General features: G+C 40.9%; 1 protein-coding gene across 1 annotated transcript in view; it reads left to right on the top strand.

The window, feature by feature from the left end:
* dnah9 (dynein, axonemal, heavy chain 9) overlaps nucleotides 1–23,046 on the top strand; it is a 203,527-nt gene that overhangs the window by 139,645 nt on the left and 40,836 nt on the right. The window contains exons 64-69 of the mRNA XM_084741680.1: nucleotides 4,611–4,775; nucleotides 6,908–7,048; nucleotides 10,328–10,498; nucleotides 10,675–10,797; nucleotides 16,217–16,410; nucleotides 20,611–20,759. Of these exons, the coding sequence (XP_084597806.1) occupies nucleotides 4,611–4,775; nucleotides 6,908–7,048; nucleotides 10,328–10,498; nucleotides 10,675–10,797; nucleotides 16,217–16,410; nucleotides 20,611–20,759 (943 nt within the window). The remainder of the gene's footprint in view (nucleotides 1–4,610; nucleotides 4,776–6,907; nucleotides 7,049–10,327; nucleotides 10,499–10,674; nucleotides 10,798–16,216; nucleotides 16,411–20,610; nucleotides 20,760–23,046) is intronic.

Below are 23,046 nucleotides of genomic sequence, written 5' to 3'. Positions count from 1 at the left end.
GGGGACAACCTGACAATACCACAGTGACAGGTCTGTTTTGTTCTTCAGCTTCTGAGAAACATATCTATGTTCACTAGTTAAGTTTCATACTAACTTTACCTGCTGTTGAGCAGGTACTGTACAGTTGGTTAGAGCATTTTCACTGAAACCAAAACAGTGAAGTTGTGGTCTGCAGAAGCTAGCTGACAGACGCTAAAATGCTCAGTGGAGCCCTTTCACAATCCATTCCATTCATTAAAGGTAGAATATGCAGTATTTTTTGCAAACACATCACTCAACATTGGCCCCTCCTCCCCGGATTAATTAGGAGAGAGGTAGAGAGTGAATGGAGTGAGTTTGTTTCACCTGTATTCACGCAGAATATTTACCTTGCGATGCAACTGGACTTGCGAGATCACACAATCATGCCAGAATCCATCTTGCCAGGCTTCAAGTTATCCATTTATGTACGCACCAAAGGTGGTACAGCCCATCAGCATCCTAGGAGGGACTACTGGCAGCTGCGCAAGGATGGTTTGGTTGCGACGACAGCGAGAAGTGTCCATAGAAGTGACTCGTCTTGAACAAACAATGGCAGCTCCTGAAGATTGAATGAAGCCTTCATACTGTGATCGCATCAGTTATATCAGAATTATATTTCTTCATTGAAAGAAGAGCAAAGAACGTGAGTGAAGCCTTTTCACAACGGAAGAGATGTTTTCACTCTTCTCCTGACCGATTTCGGCAAGACTTTGATCTGATTGGTTGAAGTTAGCCTGTATTACACGTGATAGATGGTTCCTCCAATCACCTGCCAAGTGTTTTTTGAAAGTGCTTGCCCTTTTCCAAACAGTTTCTAAGGACGACTTCACAGATGGTTCTGTGTAACAAACCATCTGGTGTGTCAGGTTAAAACAGGCCAGGAGGAAACATATATATTCTTGATTTTGTAGGGAACTGTCCCTTTAATACCCACCCAATAACTACCTTTAAATTGAACATCCAGAAGCTTTCATGAGCTGATAAGTTTTGAAGTATCACCATCCTAAATGATGATAGACAGCAGAAAAAGATAATTTGAAAGTCATGGATTGTTACTGTGCTGCATCTGTGAAAAATCACCCGTAAAAGCAATAATCCAATAATCCTGAATCAAAAAATCAAATTAACTTTTGAAGCACTAACAATTTACCATTGTGTCTCTGTCACCCTGGGTACTGTTCCTGAGACACTCCTCCATTTATCATCAAGCTCCAGGAATTGTGTAATTGTGTGTCTTGATGCTATCCTCAAGGGAGTTTCATCTTTGTCTTATCACTTTGGCAGACTCATTTCTGTTCACACGTCCACATCCACCTCTCCAAAATCAAAGCCGACACAGATATGAGGCGCTTTAAGGTGCATTTTCCTTTTTTAATGTAAATGAATGTCTTTGTTGTGCGGACCTTGGACCCTTGACTGTGAGGAGGGGAGAGCTGTTGTTCCACTCTGTTGATAAGCGTCGTTGGCGTCACCAGCTGGAGCTTTAAGCTGTCAGAGCCGGTCAGAGCTAATGGCCAGCTCCGTACGGCGTGTACAATACAGCAGGTTCCTGGCAGCTGTACAGCCGACTTTGGAGGAGTAATGAGCAGCAGATAGTAACGATATCCACAGAACGGTCTACGGTGTGAATGTAAATGTTCGTAATTAAGCAAAAATTCACTTGATCAAAGCTTCAGCGCCTAATGATGCCTCGCACTTGTCTCATCGACAATCTGCTCTTTTCATGTCAGCTGTTTGAAATGGATTGGCCGGTGGCGCTACTGTACCACGGCAATTAGACAACACATTGACACACTTCCACTGTTCCTTAAATGCGGCTCTTGTTAGTCGAGGGGGGAAAAGGAAAAATCTTGAATCCCTCCACGCTCAGAATCCGTCTGGCTGACGGCGGAGTCTCCAAGAGATCAGACGCGGAAGATAATGTGGGAACTCTGTTAACGGGTCAGGCGGATTTACTCGAACACAATCCTATTTGCATTTTGATGGTTTTCCGGAGGTGTCCTTGTTTGCGTTTGGGCCTCTGTAGGCAGTGCTTTATTCAGACCTGTAGGCTTTCATCCACGGACAAATCAGCATTTTTAATAAACGGAGAGAGGCGGAGGAAAAAAAAAAAAAAAAAAACACACCAAAATGCTGGAGTTATTTTAAGCCTTATGTCCCCTCAGCAAAATTCAATGGAGAAGAAGTGAAATGTGATTTAATGAAGCTTGTTTAATTAGCATTTCACTGAGATCGGAGGGTGAGGGGGGGAAAAAACAAGATCTGGAACTCACTTATCATTTTAATTAACACTGAAAGTTGAAGGTGGGCGGTGGTGGTGGTGGTGATGGGGGGGGGCCAGATCGCTGTGTACACTCCCCGCACCCTCCCATCACAACACGGCCCCGTAGAATGAAGTGCTGAATGGCTTTTTGTTGTCAGTAAACAACCCCGGACTGATAACAATCACCCGACTGATAGCGAAGTGCAAATTGGCTGTACCTGTTTATATTCTCTGAATGACTCAGTGCCATTATACCTTTAATGAGGTTAGCGTCGCCACTGAGCCGTAAGATGACTACCGGGTGAAAGAGCCCTCATTTAACCGAGCCAAAGACGGGCTAAGGAGCTTAAAATGTCAAGTTGCCTTTTTGGAGAGAGCGCGGGGGGATCAGCGTACAACCTTTTACCACAATAACTACCTCGGCTGGTCCTCCCTCCGCGCACATGAGCATGTGTACGCCACAATCTTGTGTATGTTTGCTCCGATTCTTACCCAGACCTTCGGCGTTAATGAGAACTAAAATGCTCCACTTCCCAAATTACCTTAACAGGGCTGCTCCGTGGCACTCAGTAATCATTTGCCTAAAAAATGATAGATGTAATATCTCATTTTAATCCCAATTAGGGTGTTCTGCTGACTGGTTAATTGTTTGTTTTTCCCAAGCAAGGGTAATTACAAGCACATTGTGCCAGAGGAAAGCTAATCGTTAAAAACTGACTCATTACTGGATCCAGTTGGGAATGTTTTAGCGCGCAGAGCTTTTCCCCCTCAAGAGCCCCGAGTCTGGGCAAGTAGAAGGTCACAGTTGACTCACACAGGCAGGCAAATGTCCCCCGGTTAAATGTCCACCACTCAAAACCCTCTCTGTACTTTTTCTCTCTCTGCTTTCAAGCATGTCAGGTCTTTTTCCTTAAAATGCCACGAATCACATCATTTTTCTTCCCTCCTGTGCAGTTTTGGCAGAGGAGAACTTTTCAACCACAGAGTGGGTAATAACGTCAAACTCGGAAGCATGTAAGATTTAACAAGGCAGAGGCTCAATTAGTTTTAACAATGGTGTAAAATACCTCTCATCACCGCGATAGGAAATACTGTCATAAAGAGAGCAATTAAGCAGTGTGATCTCTTAAACTATCTGCTCCCCTGGCGCGATCTGAGCTAAGTATGTCTTTTGTCATGGGAACATTATGCCACGGGGGAGGAGGAACAGCTCCACCCCACCTCCGCTCCCTTCTCTCTCCCCCTTCTACGGCAGCCTCCTCAGCTCCCCCGGTGATTACACGGGGGCAGGAACGGCACCGGCGGAAACTGATTACCACCGTCTGTCAGAGATCACGCCGTTCCAAAAAAAAAGAAAGAAAAACCTCTCAGCTATTATCAGTCAGCGACAACACCAGAGTAGGCAAATCTCACAACAGCCCACCCTCCCGTAATTACAACAATCCAAAGGTCACAGAGGCTTCTATTAAGGGAAACTTCAATAAAGCAAAGTCATTATCGAGCAGAAACAAGGAGCTACAACAGACTATAATGAAGGACAAAGCAGGATGAAGCAATAAAGAGAAGTAACCGTGCCCTGTCGACTTTGTTCTCCCGGCGCCGCTCAAACGCCGGGCTTTGAAAAAGTGAAAGTTTCTCTGAGACGCTTTTGTTTTTTCAGCTAGAACAAAGACAGAAAAAAAAAGTGTTTGAGTTCAAGCTTTATTAGAGGACGGGATGCACTAATCCGTATGGTGAGGAGTGAGTAAAACCCATTACCACTGAGCTGTGTGTGTGTGTGTGTGTGTGTGTGTGTGTGTGTGTGTGTGTGTGTGTGTGTGTGTGTGTGTGTGTGTGTGTGTGTGTGCACATTCAGCATGATGCCTGTATTGGTTCATAATTGAATAGATAATGTCTTGTAACAGATTATTTGTGGATGTGTGTGTGTGTGTGTGTGTGTGTAGCTCACCATCAAAGCTCCTTCCACCTTTTGCTCGAATCGACGGTCTCATCATATTGAGGGTGAGGTCGCCCAGCAGAGGTTTGATGTTGGCAACCAGACGGAAGCTGGCTAATCCAGCCCAGGGCGCTCCCTTCATGGGTCCGGATAGCCGATGCAGAGCATATTGATTAGTTCTGCCTTTGAGGCGCCCTTCAGTATTCATGTCCTCATATTGACCCACACCTTGAACATCTCCTGCCGCCTCAGATTATGACGATAAGGCCAAAAAAGAGCCTGACACCAAGTGTGCGGTGTATCTGAGAAATCCTCATTGTTCGCATAAACTCCACAGATTACGTGGATTTTGTCAAACTGACGATTTTTGTGCGTGTTTCTGTGTGTTAGTCCGACCTGACGAAGCAGCAAAACGGGTTCAAGATCACCCTGAAGACGCTGGAGGACAATCTGCTCTCACGTTTGTCCTCGGCCTCAGGGAACTTCCTGGGCGACACGGAGCTGGTGGAGAACCTGGAGACGACCAAACGCACTGCTGCAGAGATCGAAGAAAAGGTCTTGTTCTTATTTGTCTTTACAACTCCTTTTATTTTTAGCATCTCCACTCCTGACATTTTAGATTGCAGCCCGCAAATTACAGTGTGAGAACATAAAGGGTATAAGAGAGGCAAATATATGAATAGAGAGGGAGATAAAAATGTTTTAAGCCAGAGGTTCTCCCTTTACAAGATAGAAAATATACTGGAATATATAACTGTTACACTGATACTTAGTTATGTGAAAGAACAACACAAGTGTGCCTTAAGTGATATATTAGAAAGTTAAATTAGAAAGTATTATCCGTTCTATTTTAAATTTAAAAATCGTAATATTATAGAACTATAGTAATTATATAAAGTATTTTGAGAAAAAAATCATCATGATAATTTAAATGAATGAATCTTGAAACTTCCCCCAACAAAGTGCCACAAACCCCTAGAGACCGCTTATTTAAGAACCACTGCTTTAGGGCTTGAGGGGGCAAAACAGTAATATTGTTATTGGGTAACAAAATGAGAAAAATTGGAAAAATGAAAACATTCCCTTGTTCAGACCCTCTGTACTGTAACTACTGTGTTATTACAGAGAACACACTGTGGGATCTTAGGTTGACGCCCAACACTGTCTTGAACACAGCAAAACAGAAGATACAGGCACAGGGCAGGGTGTCTGCAGATACACACAGCTCTACACACTTACTTATTTTCTTCTGTGGCAGAAAACATCACTAACTTGAGCTAATGGGCCAACCCCTGCCTGCACACACAATACATCAGTACTGAAACTCCACTGCTCCTAATCACTCGAAATGTACCACAGCAGCAGAGATTTTCCTGCCTGGCCCCCTAGTATGATTCCCACTCGCAACAACAAGGATAGTATTGTTGTATCCACAAGGTAACAGGCCATTCAGGCTCTCCCTGACAGTCACCACATGATATTCTGTATGGTATTGTTGTTATTTGTAAGATTTCTGGAGCTTATTATTATTTTACTCAGTGAGAGTGTCACACATAGTTCGGCACCTTCATTTTGTTTGTTTGTTTGGTTTTGCTGGAAAACATTGAAACAAGACTATAAATGACAAAAAGCCCACATTAAAATACAATAAATGTACATAAAAATACAAAAGCTTCTATAAAAATGTGAAAACCCAATGTAAAAATAAAAAAGCTTACAGAAAACACAAAAAGCTAGCATACAAATACAGTAAGTGTACATAAAAATACATAACCTTCTACAAAAATATGAAAATTCAATGTAAAAATGAAAAAAGCTTAAAAAAAAGCCCACATTAAAATACCAAAATCTTCCATAAAATATAAAAATCTCACATAAAAATACAAAAACCTCGCAGAAAAATATTAAAATCCAACATAAAAATACAAAAAGCTTCCATAACAAGACAAAAGACTTACAGAAAAATACAAAAAGCTCATATACAAATACAAAAAGCCAAGATAAAAATGCCAAAATCTTACAGAAAAAACTAAAAGCTCAGATAAAAATAGGGTAGATCAAAGTCATAATACTGCAAAGAACATTCTGACTAAGCTCACTGGTCACAAGCTGTTAACACGTAACAGGTAATTAAAAAAGTATTATAACTAAATTATGTCTTGGTCCCTTATTAACTCAAAAATGTTAACCCTTTATTCTCTGTACTTTGGTCATCCACATGTGCACGAGGATGTGCATGTTTCCTCCTCTCTACTCTAAAATCAGATCATGTCACCTCAGAAGAGAATCACTGATGTTTCAGATACTTCAGAGCACTCCTGAGAAGCTGCTGCATGATGATGTGAGAGTGTGCGTCCTGTCAGCGAGGAGACGAGAGCTGCCTTTGCAGATGTTCATTCTTAAGCATAATTGCGCAGGCATTTGCCAGTAAAAAAAAAAAAAAAGAAGAAGAAGAAGAAGAAAAAAAAAGCAGCACATAATTGTCGTGTTCCACGCAGTGTGAGAACATTTTGGCTGGAACCGTGAAATTGGAATAGCTCTGCTCTTCACTGGAGGGTGTTTTATTGGATGGTGCACGATTTCATCATTAACTGATTGATGAATCCTGAGCGTGTGACTGTCTGTGCCGCCGTGCGCTTGTGTCTGTGAGTGTGATTCCCTTTGTGTTTGCACTGTCTTTACTGTAGGTGAAAGAAGCCAAGGTGACAGAGGCTAAAATCAATGAGGCTCGCGAGCACTACCGACCAGCAGCTGCACGGGCTTCCTTATTGTACTTCATAATGAACGACCTCAATAAAATCCACCCCATGTACCAGTTCTCTCTCAAGGTAGGCTCTCTATTGACACGCCATGTTTCCTCCCCGCCTCACGGGCCCTCAGCGAGACCCCTCTTTACACTCATTCCTCTGTTCCTCCCCTCCTTCTTCCATTTGCTCGCCATGTTTTATGCTCTTTGCCCTGCTTTTATTGTGTTTGTGGCTCCCTAATGTGGTTATGTAGAGCGTAATGTCTTTCATATTGTCAGCCAGCGAGCGCTGAGAGGAGGCAGCCTGAGATATGGTTTGCAATCACTCCCGACTCCGCAGGTAGCTGCCCCGGCCCAAGTTATTTCCCCACATAATCAAATGAAAACACATTCAGAGTATATATACCTTTGACCTTGTGAATCAAATGAAATACATTATAATGTGTGTTTTCACACAAGGTTAGAGTAAAGTGTGACTCTGCTAAACTGACATAACTGACGCAGAACAGTCACTCCAGCCACTGCTTTTTCAAAAAATTACAGTTGGACCTTTGGTGCTTACTGATATGTGTAGAATTCACACATACTGTTGGTTTGTTTCTTTAAACAGACGATATCAATGACTTCTTTAAACTGTAGATGCTCGCACTTCACGTTGCAATGTCACAAGGACAATGCTAGAATTCTATTGTTTACTTATTGTCATCGACCAACAATGTGTTAAACTTTCTCTCAATACTTCAAGGCCAAAATACACCACCACTGACAGCACACATAAAAACAACTGCTCCTAGTATTTTCTATGTACAACTCTGCAGGGCGCTCATCGATGCGCCGCCCCACAACGCTTTACACCACTGTCCTGTTTCGAGGCTCACCAGCCCTTCCCAAACAACACAAAAGAAAAAGCTATTTTGTACTTCAGTACAACGTTGGCTCAACTGCAGATATTATTTTTTAGCTTGTTGCTTGCTTTTCACTGTAGTTTTAACTATTTCACCCGTACCTGTACACAAGGCAAAAATTAAAAAACAAACTCACTCCCCGATGTAAATCTTAAAAGTTGCACTAACAAGACTGATAAAGTGACTCTCATGAGGATAGCGGAGCGTTTCGCAGCTACAGAGAGATATTTTTCTTTGAGCTGGTGGAGACCACAACAGAGCTAAAAGGAAGATGAATGTTGTGCTCACATTTGTTGTGTAGTTAGAAACACAACTCCATGCATATATCAAATCGCTCCATGACTGCTGGATGTGTAAATAGGTGGGTATTTATTTTCTGACCTATTTAATACTGTAGATACTCACACTACACATTAACAACAGCCAAGGTTTCAAGAAAAAAGCTGGCATTATCTTATTTTTTACTTATTAACAATGTGTTAACCGCTCTCTCAATATTCTCTGACTTCTTCAAGACCAAAACACACCGCCACCCTATTATTTTTTATGTACAACTCCACACAGCACCCATCAACGCGTTCCCCTACTTCACACCTCTATCCTATTCCTAGCCTTGCCAAAGTTTTTGGCTCGCTTGAGTTGATTATTGCCCGTTTTGAAAAAGAATGTACATAACGGGGGAACGTTTCTTTCTTTCTTCTGAATAAGTTCCGACATACTGAATGTTTAACTCGCATAACTGATCAGCTGTTGCCGCTCCAAGAGGAAAAGTACAAGAAACTCTTTCTGTTCTCTTAGTATGTAATAACTTCAACTCGCTCAACTGAGAAAAATTCCTGAAGACCTCTCTCTATTTTTCTCCCACAGATGGGCAAGATGATTGATTTTGTTTTCTTCTTTGGCAAATGACTGATTTTGTTTCCAGTTCACAACCTCTACCTCATCTACTCCGTTTATTAGAATTGCCTATACCTCCAACTGCTGACGAAACTACCCTTTGCGTAGCCTAGTGTATTCACGTCAAACCTGTGAATGGAATCCAATTCACATATTTGGCTTTTTCAGAAGTTCAAAGGTTTCTTCCATTGTTTTTCCTGTTGTAGGGTTTTTAGGGTTAGTTTTTTCCTTATTTTCCTCCTAAATTGAGGGTCCAAAGACAGAGGGTGTCGTGCACTGGACAGATTGTAAAGCCCCTTGAGGTGAATCATGTGATTTTGGGCAGTATAAATAAAATTTGACTTAATTTTAGTTCAGATTCCCTTGACAATTATATGGAAACTAGAGCCAGACCAAAGAAGCGGTCAGCTGATATATTAGTCTATAAACTGCTGTTCTTCCGTTTGCATCCACACCAAAAGTGTTGCAGCCACTCAGCATCCTAGGAGGAACTGCTGGCAGCTACAGGCCTGGTTTTAGGTGTGACGACAGTGAGAAGCGTCCATAGGAGCGACCAATCTCGAACAAACAATGGCGGCTCCTGAGGACGTTAGCGTAAATACTGTGACAGCATCAGTTATATCAGAACTGGAGAGGATTTCTTCACTGAAAGAAGAACAAAGAACAACACTGAAGACTTCTCCTTGAAAAAGATGTTTTCACTCTTCTCCCAACTGGCGTCAGCAAGAGTTTGATTGATTCTAATTGGTTGAAGTTAATCCATGTTACATGTGACAGATAGACACTTCATCCAATCACCTGCCAAGTGCCTACCCTTTTCCAAAAAGTTTTTAAAGAAGACTTTCCAGATGGTTCTATGTAACAACAGATCTGGTGTGTCAGGTTAACCATACCTATGATCTGTGATTTTTTTCCTCCTAAAATTGATGTGAGTTTGACAAATCCCACATCAGTTGGGCTCTAATGGAAACACAGTATGAAGGAACAAGTCACTCAGTGAAAATGTGGCTCATTGATTTGCTTTTAATAGTTTCCGAACACTGGAGCTCTATGACACAGGAAAAAAATATATCAGGCTTTGGTACACACTCAGTACTTGTTGGTAGTTTTATTGTTGGTTTGGGTCTGTTTGTGGGATTTGCTAACTGCTAGAAACATGTATAAATATTAGATAAAATCTGTATTTTTTAGTTTTATGACAATTAAATTTATCTTTTAAACTCCGAGCATAAGAATAGATTGATGGATGTAACACATTTCTGGTGATTACAGTTAAGGGCTTCCTTTAAACAGCCAAAGTAGTATTGATTAGTTCATCTTTCCAATAAACCACATCATATCCATCATGTCAGAGGTGAATGACACTGACTTGACGATATCCGCTTCATAATTAAATGCAAAAACGAGACATGAATCAACACACCCCAGTTATTGATTAATATCATTTAATTTATTGGTTTATATGTTGTTGACTCCAAGTGACTCTGTATTCAACATTACTGTTACTTTTGTACTGAGAGACAGTATTGAGCGTTGTACCTGCTCCTGTGCGTCCTCAGGCGTTCAGTGTGGTCTTCCAGAAAGCGGTTCTGAAGGCCGAGCCGGACGAGGCGCTGAAGCAGCGGGTGTCCAACCTAATTGACAGCATCACCTCCTCAGTTTTCCAGTACACCACCAGAGGCCTGTTTGAGTGTGACAAGCTCACGTACATCGCTCAGCTCGCCTTCCAGGTAGGAATGCAAGCCGGTTTCATCTTCTGCATGGTTTGTTTTGAGAGCAGGCTCACCATCGAATCAGTTGCTCCTGAGACTGGCGGGCCTGTTCGGATCTAATCAAGCAGAAAGGAAATGTGGTTTGTGCTGAAAACACAGCGTTTCAGAGCCCTTCCTGTTTGTTGTGTCCCCAGATCCTGCTGATGAATAAAGAAATAAACCCTGCAGAGCTGGACTTCCTTCTGAGATACCCTGTCCAACCAGGTGTAACATCACCAGTGGATTTCCTATCCAACCACTCCTGGGGAGGGATCAAGGTACAGACAGGGGCAGAGATGGCTGCATTCCTGCCACTGCTCAAATGTAATGACGGGACAGGAGCTGGATTCCTGTTGTGAAATGCAAAGAGCTACCACCACATCTCATTTCTTCTTAGTGTGTTGTCAAAACCAGAAATAGATGCTTGATTCTCGGTGGTGTGCACTCAGAAACATTGTGAGAGACCCATTTTTGAAGGGAAGGAAATTAAAAACTTTTTAAATTTTTTACCAACTGATTGAAGCTTAAAGAAAAAAATTGGATATTTAACAAACACTATTATTCATTAAATTATCAGTTTAGTTATATTTTTGACTTTGACTTTTGACAACTTTTTATTACATTATATCAGTTTAAGGGCTCCGCAGACGTCCTCAAATGACTTGTTTTGTCAAACCAATGGTCTAAAACCCTTAAAATATTGAATTCAAGATTGTATAAAATAGATAAAGCAGGAAGTAGATGTGGAAGAATGGTAAAATATGATGTCTTTAATTGTTGTCAGTTAAATGCATCCTCTCAAAGGTGAAACACTGACATTACACACATTATTATATAACTATATATATTTTAATTATAATTATTATAACTGATTATATATAACTAATGATTATGATCATTATAAATAATAATTATAGATATTTAAATATTCTTTAAACCTTTGTTTCCCTGCGTTGGACAAACAGTTAGTGGACTGTAACAACAAGATATTTTTCACTTAGTGCTCTCAAACTCTTGTAAAATTTTCTCTTACCCCAGAAAAGAGCACAATTTGGTACTTTAGTACCACCAAGTACATTGGTGAATCCCAGAAATCAATGGGTACTAACAAAATATGAACAAACCATGGCTAAAAATAAGAAAATGCGTTCCTAAGTGGTTTCTTGTATGAGGCCTGTTGTTGAATAAATAGCTGTCCAGTTCCACCGGTGTTTGGGTGAAAGATGAGCAATAAAAAGTGGAGCAATCATCAGTCCAGTCTGCACAAAGAAGTATATTCATTATAACGACAGACCAACTGAGACAGGATGGCATTTATTTAAAAGCCATGTCTGAACTGTAAAAAAGAGAACCACAATAATAATACAGCCTGGGTCTGTGACTTTCAGCACAGACACTGAGAGTTCTGCTTTGATAGAGACTCAGTTCAGACTCAGGCTGAAGGACATTTGAAGGGATTAATATCAGTCAACACAAATATCACTCGTCGCTGAGAATTTGGACAAAACTGTCTGCCAACTTCTTGGCAACTCCATTTTGTCAACTCCATCAGACGCACATATAATCATATTATAATGTAAAACAGATAGGAAATAGTTCATGGTTTACCAGATTTTTTTTTACATAAACTCATTTTGCAAATCCTTATGAACAAACAGCGCTGACAGCCAATCAAAGAAGTAGACATGACACACAGGAGCACATCTAAACTTTTTGACTGGGAGGCCAAAGTTGAGTGCTGACCTTTTTTTTTATTATTAAATTGAAAAAAATGTATTAATTTCAAACTCAATTATTAATGAAACTCAAGAGTTACGTCCCCTATGTTAGCATAGATGGAATTTGTTGAAAAATGGAAAGTTTACCAGTGCTTGAGCAGTTTTCCCTCCTTTTTAAACCAGGAAGTGAGACAGGGGTCCTTAGGGTATAGCTAACCCTTTTTATGCCTGATTAAATCATGTGTTTGTAAAAAATCTGACAGAGTTGATGGAATTCTGAGACACAACTTTAAATGGACAACATTTTCCTTAAAATTAGAAAAAAATAGAATTAAAGCAGACCAAAACATTTTATAAACTAAATATATCCCATATATATATATATATATATATATATATATATATATATAAATATTTAAAGAATACATTTTCACCAAAAAATTGAAATTGGTGTTTTGGTAACTCTCATTAATCACTTTTTAAAGTCGTTTTGGTAGAACATGATTTGTCCCAGTTCTCAAGAGTGGGTGCTATATTTTCATGTTTGATGTTTATTTTTATTGCAAAACTGGCCTTAAATTTAGTTAAACTGTGTCATTAAAGTCATACCTTTAACCTGATTTATGTAGGAAAATTCCTGCATCAAAGTTCACCAAAGTTTATTTCTGCGAGACAGCTCATCGATACAGCATAGATGTACGTCACCTCTCTGAGTAAAATCCACTTTATGCAGCGGTTCCATTGAAATGAATTAATGTGGTTATGAAACCTTACTGTTATAAATGAAGTGAAGGCTGCAAGCTAATTAGAGTGCATCCCGACATTCACCTGTAGACTCTGCCGTCCCCTTGGGGGGAGCATAATATCGTCACTCCCCGCTCTCTGCTGCGCTGAGCCCGCGCTAATATTTGGGGAGTGATGAGGTCAGAGCCAAGATGTGAAATATTAATGCTGTACATATTCTAAATTCACATAATACTCCTGTCTGTGTGAGTTGGCTAAAATGCTGGTGTGACTGTAAGAGTAGACAGTTTTATTTAAAAAAAATAATAAATCAGTTGAAAACTTTCTTGCCAGATCTGTACAAAACTGCAATATAGAGTTTTTCATCCCATCCAAAAATAGTTGGCTCTTTCGTCAAGACAGAGCCCTCCTCTTGAGAATTGTAGAGATGTATTAAAGAGATGCATGAAGAGTGTTAAATGGTACATCAGCTCTATCTTTAGAATCCCATCCTGGATGCCCTTCAGTGTTGAAATCTTGAAAAATAGTCATCACTAGTAAAAGATTTAATTGACTCCTATGTCTTTCCGAACTAAGTTTTCCTCCAGCCTGTCATGTATGGGAGCAGGGGCATGACTGAAATCCACAATTTCCCTCAAATTATTCAAGCACTTAGCAGCTTTACGCGGTACCGTGGTGTTGCTTCCTATGATGCAATTTGTGCAGCCCAGTCTCCCAGCAACAACTTTGCATTAAACGTACTTAAAAGAGCTGGCGGCATAACTGAAGCCAGTTTTCTCTGTTTCGCCCAAACCACTGCTCTGACAGCATGTGACTCTCTGGGGCCCGGCTTAGCTCCGTGACCCCGCTACGTTCCAACACTGAAAGGGCACTAGAACAAACTCTGCATCCCCGTATCTCCTCTTAAAGAACAGACGTCTGGCATTGCAGCCCCGTGGACGTCAAGCAGCAGAGGTTCCCTCTCTTGTCAGATCAGTTTAGCAGCAAACTAAACCCTAACGGCAGCATGTTTTTTTAGCCTTCTCGTGCTCATGAATTTTTCAATGTGTGCCGCCTGGAATATTAACTTAACCTAAACCCCTCTGGAGGGTTTGGAAATGGTCTTTCCCCAACTGCACTCAACCTACTGTGGCTGTTTAAGGCCCTGCTAATCAAATCCTGTCACTCGATTTTCTTATCGCAGTTGGAAACATAATCAGTTGGAAAGCTTTAAAGGAGGATAAGATCCTCTGATTGTTTGGCCCTCTTGATGATATCAGCAGAGCAGGAGTCCCATGAGACCCCGTGTACTCTCCCCTCAGCGGGCCTGAGAGGTTGCCAGCCAATCACCTGTAGTGATTAAACAGCCTGAGTGTCTGCCGAGCCCCTTCGTCTCACTCCATCTTACCACCTCATGCCAAGTGGTGAGTGGTTGTAGAAAAGCAGATTTTATGAACTCACATAGATATTTTTTTCCATGACACCTTGTTCTCTATGGGCCCTACTTAGACTATCTATAGCACGTGGACAGTGTAAGTGCATTTAGGGTGTCTCACTCCACTTTTGCTAGTTACACTGCATAGTCTGAAAGCTGAGGGGTTGTATTTAGTCTCTTAATTAATCATAGGTGTGTTCTGGGCTTTAAATGAATTAAGCCAGTCACAGTTCCAGCTCCCATTCCCTTTAAAAGCCACGTGCACCTACATTGCTATTTAAATGGCGCATTCAGCCAGGTGAAGAAGTGAACAGAGATGCTGAAGTGACCCACTTGTCGTGATGTGTACACCACAGTTTAAACCGTGGGACTCACAGGTACACTCACTTGGCAGTGGGACACATGATCTACCACCTGAGTAACCCAGGGTCCCTGCAGGTACTGTGGTTAATCTGCATAGTAGGCGGTCCAGGTCATAAAAATGATCATCATGGTTGATAGTGGATGGGTTGTAGGTGGACAAAATAGGATGAAGCGGCTCCTCATTAAGAGAGACACTTTGCACATTTACACACAAAGCAGAGCAGCTGCATAAATCCATAAATCAGAACTGTCTTCCTCTGTTTCCTCTGGAGAGTTCCCTCTGTCCTGTCAAGTTTATAACTACAGTTTTCAGTCTTACCACTGCTACTTAAATACTAACTGTGTTTGCTGTAGTGACATTACTTCATGCATGGAAATGGTTTATAATGACTGAAAGGAGACTCTCTAACCATTTAAGTAAAGTGTTTAAGAAAACACTCAATATAGCACGCAATAAAGAAATCAGCTGGAAAGCTTGCACTGCTCAACATCATTGAAAAGATGATTTAATGATTAGAGAGGCTGCTTTCTGTACCTTAATTTTAAATGTTTCCATGCACGCAGTAATGTCACTTAATGAAGTTACAGCTGCTGCGTCTCATCTGTAAATGCACACACGGTATCTCTTAAAGGGGAGACGCTTCAACCCTATTTCACCTACCTGCAAACCACCTGCTGCTAAACAGAATGTTGATATTGACTTTAGACTGCTTTCTGCTGCCTCAAGATAGCAATGCAACAACAATGTGCCTGACCACACCTCATTTTAAGACCCACACACCCATCAGGATAAAGATGAGCGCAAGTATATTTAGTTTCCCCTTGGTGTAATGACAACAGCATCGGACAGAAACTAAAAAGGAAAGCTGCTGTGCTGTGAGCCGCTTTCGCTGGGCGTAAGACAGAACCCAATGTGTCTGCCATGGAGAAGTTTCAGGACCCTTCTCATAGTTTAAACAGAACAGGAGACAGTATACATACTGCGCGTGTGTGTGTGTGTGTGTGTGTGTGTGTGTGTGTGTGTGTGTACCCGTCAGGGAGTGTTCCTGCTTGAGGCTGCACTGCATGACACTGCCATTCTCCACAGATGAGATAAGGTGTCTGTCAGCTGGGGCATCACACAGAGCCCCTACTGGTTCTGCAACGGATGCATATTCAGTCCTCTCCAGCCCCCCGTCCCGTTATGAAGGGGATCGTGTTTACTCAGCATTTCTGTTTGAATAAATATTATTTATATAGGCATGAGGAAAGATAAGCACTCCGTCTTGTTTTTTTGTCTTTTTTCCCACCAACTTTTGCAAACAAAGTCAGTCTTTTTTGCTGTGTATTGTGAAATGTTCCTGAAGTGGTCAAAAACTTTAATGTGCCTCACTGATCACAGAGCAGCTGCACTTTAAAAAAAAAAAAAATACAGTAGTTTTTCCTGTGTGAATCATTTTTCTTTTCCCCAACCACCAGTCCCTGTGCTCCATGGAGGAGTTCAGGAACCTGGACCGAGACATCGAGGGCTCGGCCAAACGCTGGAAGAAGTTTGTGGAGTCCGAGTGTCCAGAGAAAGAGAAATTCCCACAGGAGTGGAAGAACAAAACTTCGCTCCAGAGACTGTGCATGATGAGGGCTCTGAGGCCTGACCGCATGACGTACGCCGTCAGGTGAGGAGTGGAACTATAGCTTGCCCTTTACTCTGTGATCTGTGAAAGATCTTTTTGACCTGTGCTGTTCGGTGAAAGGGTAAAGGTTAAACATCTTAACCTTTGGCTTAAAGTGTGAGTTGACAGGGCACCTGCACTCGCTGCTGCTATGTTTGTCTGCTGAGAAGTAGCTGCAATTATACAACTCTATAGGTACAATCAATGAGCCTCATTATTAGACAAGATGGTAGAAAAAAACCTCTAATTCTGTCTACACTCTTAGAAATAAAGGTTCCAGAAGGGTTCTTGCTGAAGGGCTGATAGCTACCCAGAGCTATTTGCTTCTGAAAAACACCTTTGGAGAAAGGGTTTGTTATTTATTTTTTTTTTTTTTTTGGTAAGAGTAAAGGTTCCATTAAGAACCCATTTTTGAAAAAAGAGTTCTTCAAGAGTCGATTGAATCTTTAGTAGAAGCACTTTGGTAGGTTCTAGATGAAAACCTTGGAATATATAAAAAAGTTCTCTGTAGAATCTTCTGAGTGTGTTCTGGATAAAACTCTCAGAATGTAAAGAGGTTCTCAACATAAAAAAAGGATCTTGACAGAACCCTGATTGTCTTTAGATAAAACTCTTGGAATACAAAAAGGTTATCAGTAGGACCCCCTGAGTGCGTTCTAGATAAAAACTCATGGAATATTAAAATGTTCTTGGTAGAACCCGTGGGATGGGTTCTTGTTAACACCCATAGAAAGTGGAAAGGTTCTGGATAGAGCCCCCAGAGAGAGATGGAATGTAGTCTTGCAATATAAAATAGGCTCTCAGAGAACCCCCTGGTGGGTTCTAAATAAAGCCTTTGGAAATAAACAGGGTTTTCAGTAGAACCCCATGAGTGTCTTCCAGACAAAGCAGTTGTAATATTAAAAGGTTCTAAGCAGAAACCCCTGGATGAGTCCTTGTTTGCACCCTTAAAAGGTGGAAAAGTTCTAGGTAGAACCCACAACCCATAGAAGGGTTCTCTGTAGAACCTGTCATACAGGGTTCTGGGTGGAACCTTTCACAGATGGCTCTGGCTATAACCCTGTGTTGGATGATGTTTGGTTCTAGGTAGACTTTTCTGAAAGGGTTCCAAGTGGAATATTTATAGAAAGTTCAAACAGGAACCAAACAGGGTTCTCCTATGGGGACAAGCTAAAGAACCCTTTAAGGTTCTAGGTAGCACCTTTATTTCGAAGAGTGTAGGCATGCCATTGTGTTTAACTCAGAGCTCATTTCCACCTGGTATTAACACGCAGCCTCTACCTGAATGTCTTATCTGGATGTTAAAACAAAGAAAAGTGATCAAATGGAGCAAAGCCTGGAGCTGCCCGTGTGTTTCATTTATAGTTTAACTGTTAGAACAAGTATTGATGATGAATCCACAGAGAATCATCAGCAGACTCTGCGGCTCACTGTTCTGGTTTTACGGCCCCCAACTTTGCTGTTTTGGTTCCCTCTCATGGCTTTCATCAGCCCTGTAACAAGCCACACCAAGCAGCTGTTCAAAAGCGCTAATAAACACGACCTGCTCAGCACCGACCAACAGGCAAAATAAGAGCCCAGCTGGCGATCAGAGAGGGGCATTTAGCAGCTAAGAGCCAGATACCTTCCCTCGGGAGTTAGGGGACTAAAATAGAGCTAAAAGGAGACTAACTGTTGGACTTGTGTTTGGGTTATCCTAGAAAACAACTAGTTTATACAACATGTTGTCCAACTGTGTCAGAAAGAAAAGTGTTTATAGCAGCTGAGAACAGTCACACCTACAGGCGGAGGGAGAAAGCTAGCCATCATAGCAGGGGAGTTGTGATAATTGTTTAAATAGGGGGGTAACAGACGGGTGTGGAAGCCAAAATTAAAAAAGTCAAAATTATGAGGTGAAAAGTCAAAATTATGAGATAAAAAGTTAGAATTATGAGATTTTAAAAAAAATCATAATTGTGAGCTAAAAGGTTTATTATCCAGGTAATTTTCAGTCTGAACTTACCTTGGGGATATTTTTTCTTTCACTGGGAGAAATAGGTTTTCATAGACAGTCTCTCCTAGAACGCATTCATAGTGTTGTAATGGGTTGTGAACAAGAAACATCACCTCTGAATGCCTGCCCAGTCTTTGCCTTCACCCCCCACTTCTAATGTCAGAAAAGTGTTGGGAGACTCGACCGTCCGACTAGCAGTTCTGATTAACTACACTGAAGCCTTTACATTTATCAGGTGGCCAGAAGCACAAAGACATACTGATGTTGCTCCAAATAGTCAAAAAGTAATAAATGTAGGGTAATAAGCACACAACAAGTTGAAGTCATTTTCCTCCATCTCTTACTACCCCAGTCTGCTTAAGTTTAAAGCTACAGACAACCACGTCTTCAACAATGGAAATAAACCAAGCCCATAAAGTAGCATTACTGTGGGAGACTCTTTAGGAGCTGCTACAAACAGAAAGAAATTCTCACTGATGGGGGTAGCAAACCTCCTCACTTGGTCTAAAGGGCCATCCACACCAAGAATAAAACTATAACAATGTTATATCATTTTAAAAATTGTCCCTACTCAAATGGATGTTGTAGTCCGCCCCACAACTATAACCATAATGATGGTGGAAAATCACAAGTATACCATCAAATTAATGTTGACTCATACGAAAACATGACTCAAATTGTCTCCAAACAATGACAACTCAGAACTCATGAACACTCAGAACAGAGTGTTGGCTTCTCCTGACTCCTCTCATCATATATCCCATATCCTCCTGGTTTTCTTTCTGTTTCCCTGCACAGTGTAAAGCAGGAACAGGTCATCAATATCCATTTTCTTATGCTGACACCAACACAGCTGGAGTGTGCAGAGCGTGCTTGGCACCACTGTTTAAAGAGTATTATCATTCACCGGTGTGACTTACCCACATCATTATCGTTATAGTTATTGTTTTTGGTGTGGATGACCTTATCGATGTGCGCAATGTTAACCTACTTAGTAAGGCTACCAAAAAGTAGCCTGCTGATGGCATGTCACTATCGCTGACCCTCCTCTTGGACATTGTGCCCTCAAGAATGTTCCATGTTACTTGACTCAACCTGCCACACACTATTTGTTGACCATCATTCTTACATATATAATTTGCATTCCGAGATCGATTCTCATTGCGGGTAGAATTCGCCCTTCCTAAAGGGCCGTTCACAAAAAAAAAAAAATAGTTCTAAAATTGTTCTAAGTCAAGAAGCTGGAGAAGTCCATACCTATAACAACGATAACCCCTAATTTCCACCAGGCGTGGCTGCACCGCGGCACTCAAGCCAACTCGCGGCCATTCTAGACAATGTTTGTGTTTCTACCAGAAGCACCGTGGTGCGTTTCATATGCTTCCTAGAAGTGGCTTGGTGCTCCGCTCCGTGGAGAATACGTCATTTTTGACGGATGACTTAATCAACAAAATCAGAGCAAGTAAACATAGTCAGACGGAGTTGCTCAACTTTTTGGGGCACAGCTCAAAAAGGGGTGGGACCAAGGAATGGTCAGTTGACAGAGTGAAGAGCTTCTCAATACCAGGTGTAATTATAGCCCACTTGATCAGGTGTTGTTATCCAGGTAATGTATCCTAATACAGATCACATGTTTATAGCAGGTGGAAATGTGCTGTCAATGATAAAAATCTGAACATACATTTTACTCTCAGAATAGTGCGAATAGGCTTAAATAATCCGGCTGAGTTGAGAGGTAGACCTCTATGTAATTCACCGTCGTACATAATTGAAGCTATTTATTGATGCTGTTGTCAACAGCAGTGTTTGCTGCCAAAATCATTAAAGTATATTAAATTAGGTTTTCAATTGCTGTAATTTTGAGTCATCCATCAGAATATAATTTATGTGAACTTTGAATCTTCAAATATTCTGCCAGCGAGGATTTACTTATGGAAAATATAGTAATGTCTATTTATTTAAGAGTGAAACAGCTCACTCTTACTCACTGTTTGAACAGCATTGTTTTAAAGGTTGGAGAATTTAATCCAGAGAGTTTGAGACAAGCCTCTGACAACACAGTCGTGACTGGAGTTAATATTTCTTCTATAAGCAGCTGTCTGTATAATTCACTGCGCTACAGAAGATTCCCACTCTTCAACTTATTCAGCTTGTCGGTCAAAGATAATAAAGAAGTGTTGAGGAGAACTGAAGTCATATTCTCCCCGCAGAGACTTTGTAGAGGAGAAACTGGGGAGCAAGTATGTGATTGGCAGATCACTGGACTTCGCCGTCTCCTTTGAAGAGTCTGGTCCAGCTACGCCCATGTTCTTCATCCTCTCTCCTGGAGTTGACCCTTTGAAGGATGTGGAGAAACATGGTAATGCTCTCACTTGTTTTATCTTTAATAAGCCATAAAATTCAGCCTCTGAGTGTGTTCTGGACTTTTATCAGAGCATACATATTGCCAGTTTATCTTTCATTGCTTTGTCGTGGGAACATACAGGATTTTTCTTGGAGTAGCCTATTGAAGTCAAGTGCAGGCATACCTGCATGCATGATTTCTACTTTGATTCCTACTGCATAGGATTATCAGTCAGAACAGCAGTCATCCCAACACATCTGCTATGTGTCTCTGCTGTGATATCAGCCATCACTGCCAATGCACAACGGGCTCTGGGTAGATTGAAGGGATTATACTAAAGGTCACGAATATATGAGACGACACCACTGGTGTATTAGGGGCAGCAGAAAGTAAATGTCATTGGTTTTAGAGTTACTTTACATTCCTGTATGAATAATGCGGATGGCAGCAGGACGCGCGGTTTTGATTTTTGACCACAAATATGCCAAAAGTCGAAGCTTTTGTACTGACCTGGAACGGGGCACCATCACAGCCTGACACTTTTGAAACAGCTGCCAAATAATTCAGTCTGTGGGTATTTGAAGTCAGCTCTATGAAATATTCAGATTTCAGGGATTGTATCAGTTTACCGGAACAAAGAGACTTCCTCAGTGTTTCTACTATAACCTAGTCACCATTCGTTTTCAAGTTTCAGTGTAATTGTATTCAAGTGCTTCATTATCACGATGGATTTGTTCTTCTTGTCTCATATGTCTTTCTTGGATTTCTGTTTCTGCTTGACAGTCCCTGTTGAACAGTTTAATCCATTCCATATTCATTTCAACATGACAGCCAAACAATGGAGGATCGCAAAGGTCACAGAAGTAGTAATAAAAACAATTCACATCAGCCACAGGCTGCAACAAGCTCTCTGATTGGTTAGAGCAGCCATTCCCACAGGTAGGAGATTTTAGTTTGGTTGCCAAATAAATAAAATGCTATGGAAGGGATATTGTTTTGTCTCATTTATGAAGTACACTAAAATGTTCCATGTTGTTTTCCTGATGTGAAAACAATGACATGGCCAGTTAATGCAGCCTAAATGCATTTATTTTCCATTTTTTAAGTATTTAACACATGTCTTCAGTAGCACTCAGTATAATATAAGGTGATGTGGAAATGGTAGTGAAAATGGTGAAGAACGTTCATCAATGCACACTTACCAAGATTTATCGATAAGGCCTGTTGTGAATGGGGTCATGATAGTTAGTCACTTTTAAAAAGTGAGTCCCCTGGAAAAAAGATTTTACCAGCCCAAGACCCAAGTTGTGAGTATTTAAGTAATTAAGTAAAGCTTTATTTATATGGCCTTTTTAAAGGGACAGCTTGCCCTAAAATCAAAAATGCATGTTTGGCCTTTTGGCCTATAGTGCTATTTATCCCATGTGTACTGTTTTGGTGTGAGTTGCCTGATTTTAGAGATATCGCCTGTGGCAATTTCTACATTCTCTTCAGTATAATGAAAGTAAATGCCACTAGTCCCGTGATACTTAAAGCACAAAAAAAAACACATTTGAAAAACTCAACAGCAGTGTCTCTTTCCAGAAATCAGACCTTGTTGTGAGCAGTTTCGTGCAGGAACCATTGTCTTTCTGCAGCGTAATTTACTGGAACTATTATCTTTCTAACACAAAGATAGAAGTTCCTACATGAAACTGTTCACAACAAGGTCTGTGGATTATCTTGAGTAACCTGGTCATGATTTTTTATTTTTGCATCACAAGGTGAGTGCCATCTGGTCTTGTTATATTGGACAGAAAGCAGACACCTCTATGGATGATATCTCCAAAACTCTGCAACTCATAACTAAAAAAAATCTAGATAAATAAGGCCATGGGGAAAACATACTTTTGATTTTGCGGTAAAATGTCCCATCAAAACACACATTAACAAAATATCATATATTCAATTCAGTATATTTAAATATCAAATATTCACACTGACACATGAAAAATATAAAAATATAAATAAAATTACTATATATAACAAAGTAAAACACAGACCAATGTAACAAACCAAAACAGCGAAAGAACTATAAAAAGCCTTTTCCTGTAGAGATGGGTCTTTAGAATCTGCTTAAATCAGTCCAAACATTCTGCAGATCTGATTGACTGGGGCAGATGGTTCCAGAGGGTTGAGGCTAAAACAACAAAGACCTTGTGTTCAGCAGTTTGAGCAGGGGACAGATAAAAGGCCAAGATTTGAGGATAGGAGAGGTCGAGGCGTGGAACATGGGACAAGAAGATCAGAAATATAACTGGAG

Source organism: Lutjanus erythropterus, chromosome 17, assembly GCF_056507025.1.
Source record: "Lutjanus erythropterus isolate fLutEry1 chromosome 17, fLutEry1.hap2, whole genome shotgun sequence".
NCBI classification, from domain to species: Eukaryota; Metazoa; Chordata; class Actinopteri; order Lutjaniformes; family Lutjanidae; genus Lutjanus; species Lutjanus erythropterus.
Note: the sequence above shows the minus strand (reverse complement) of the source record. Positions and strands in the feature narration are given on the sequence as shown.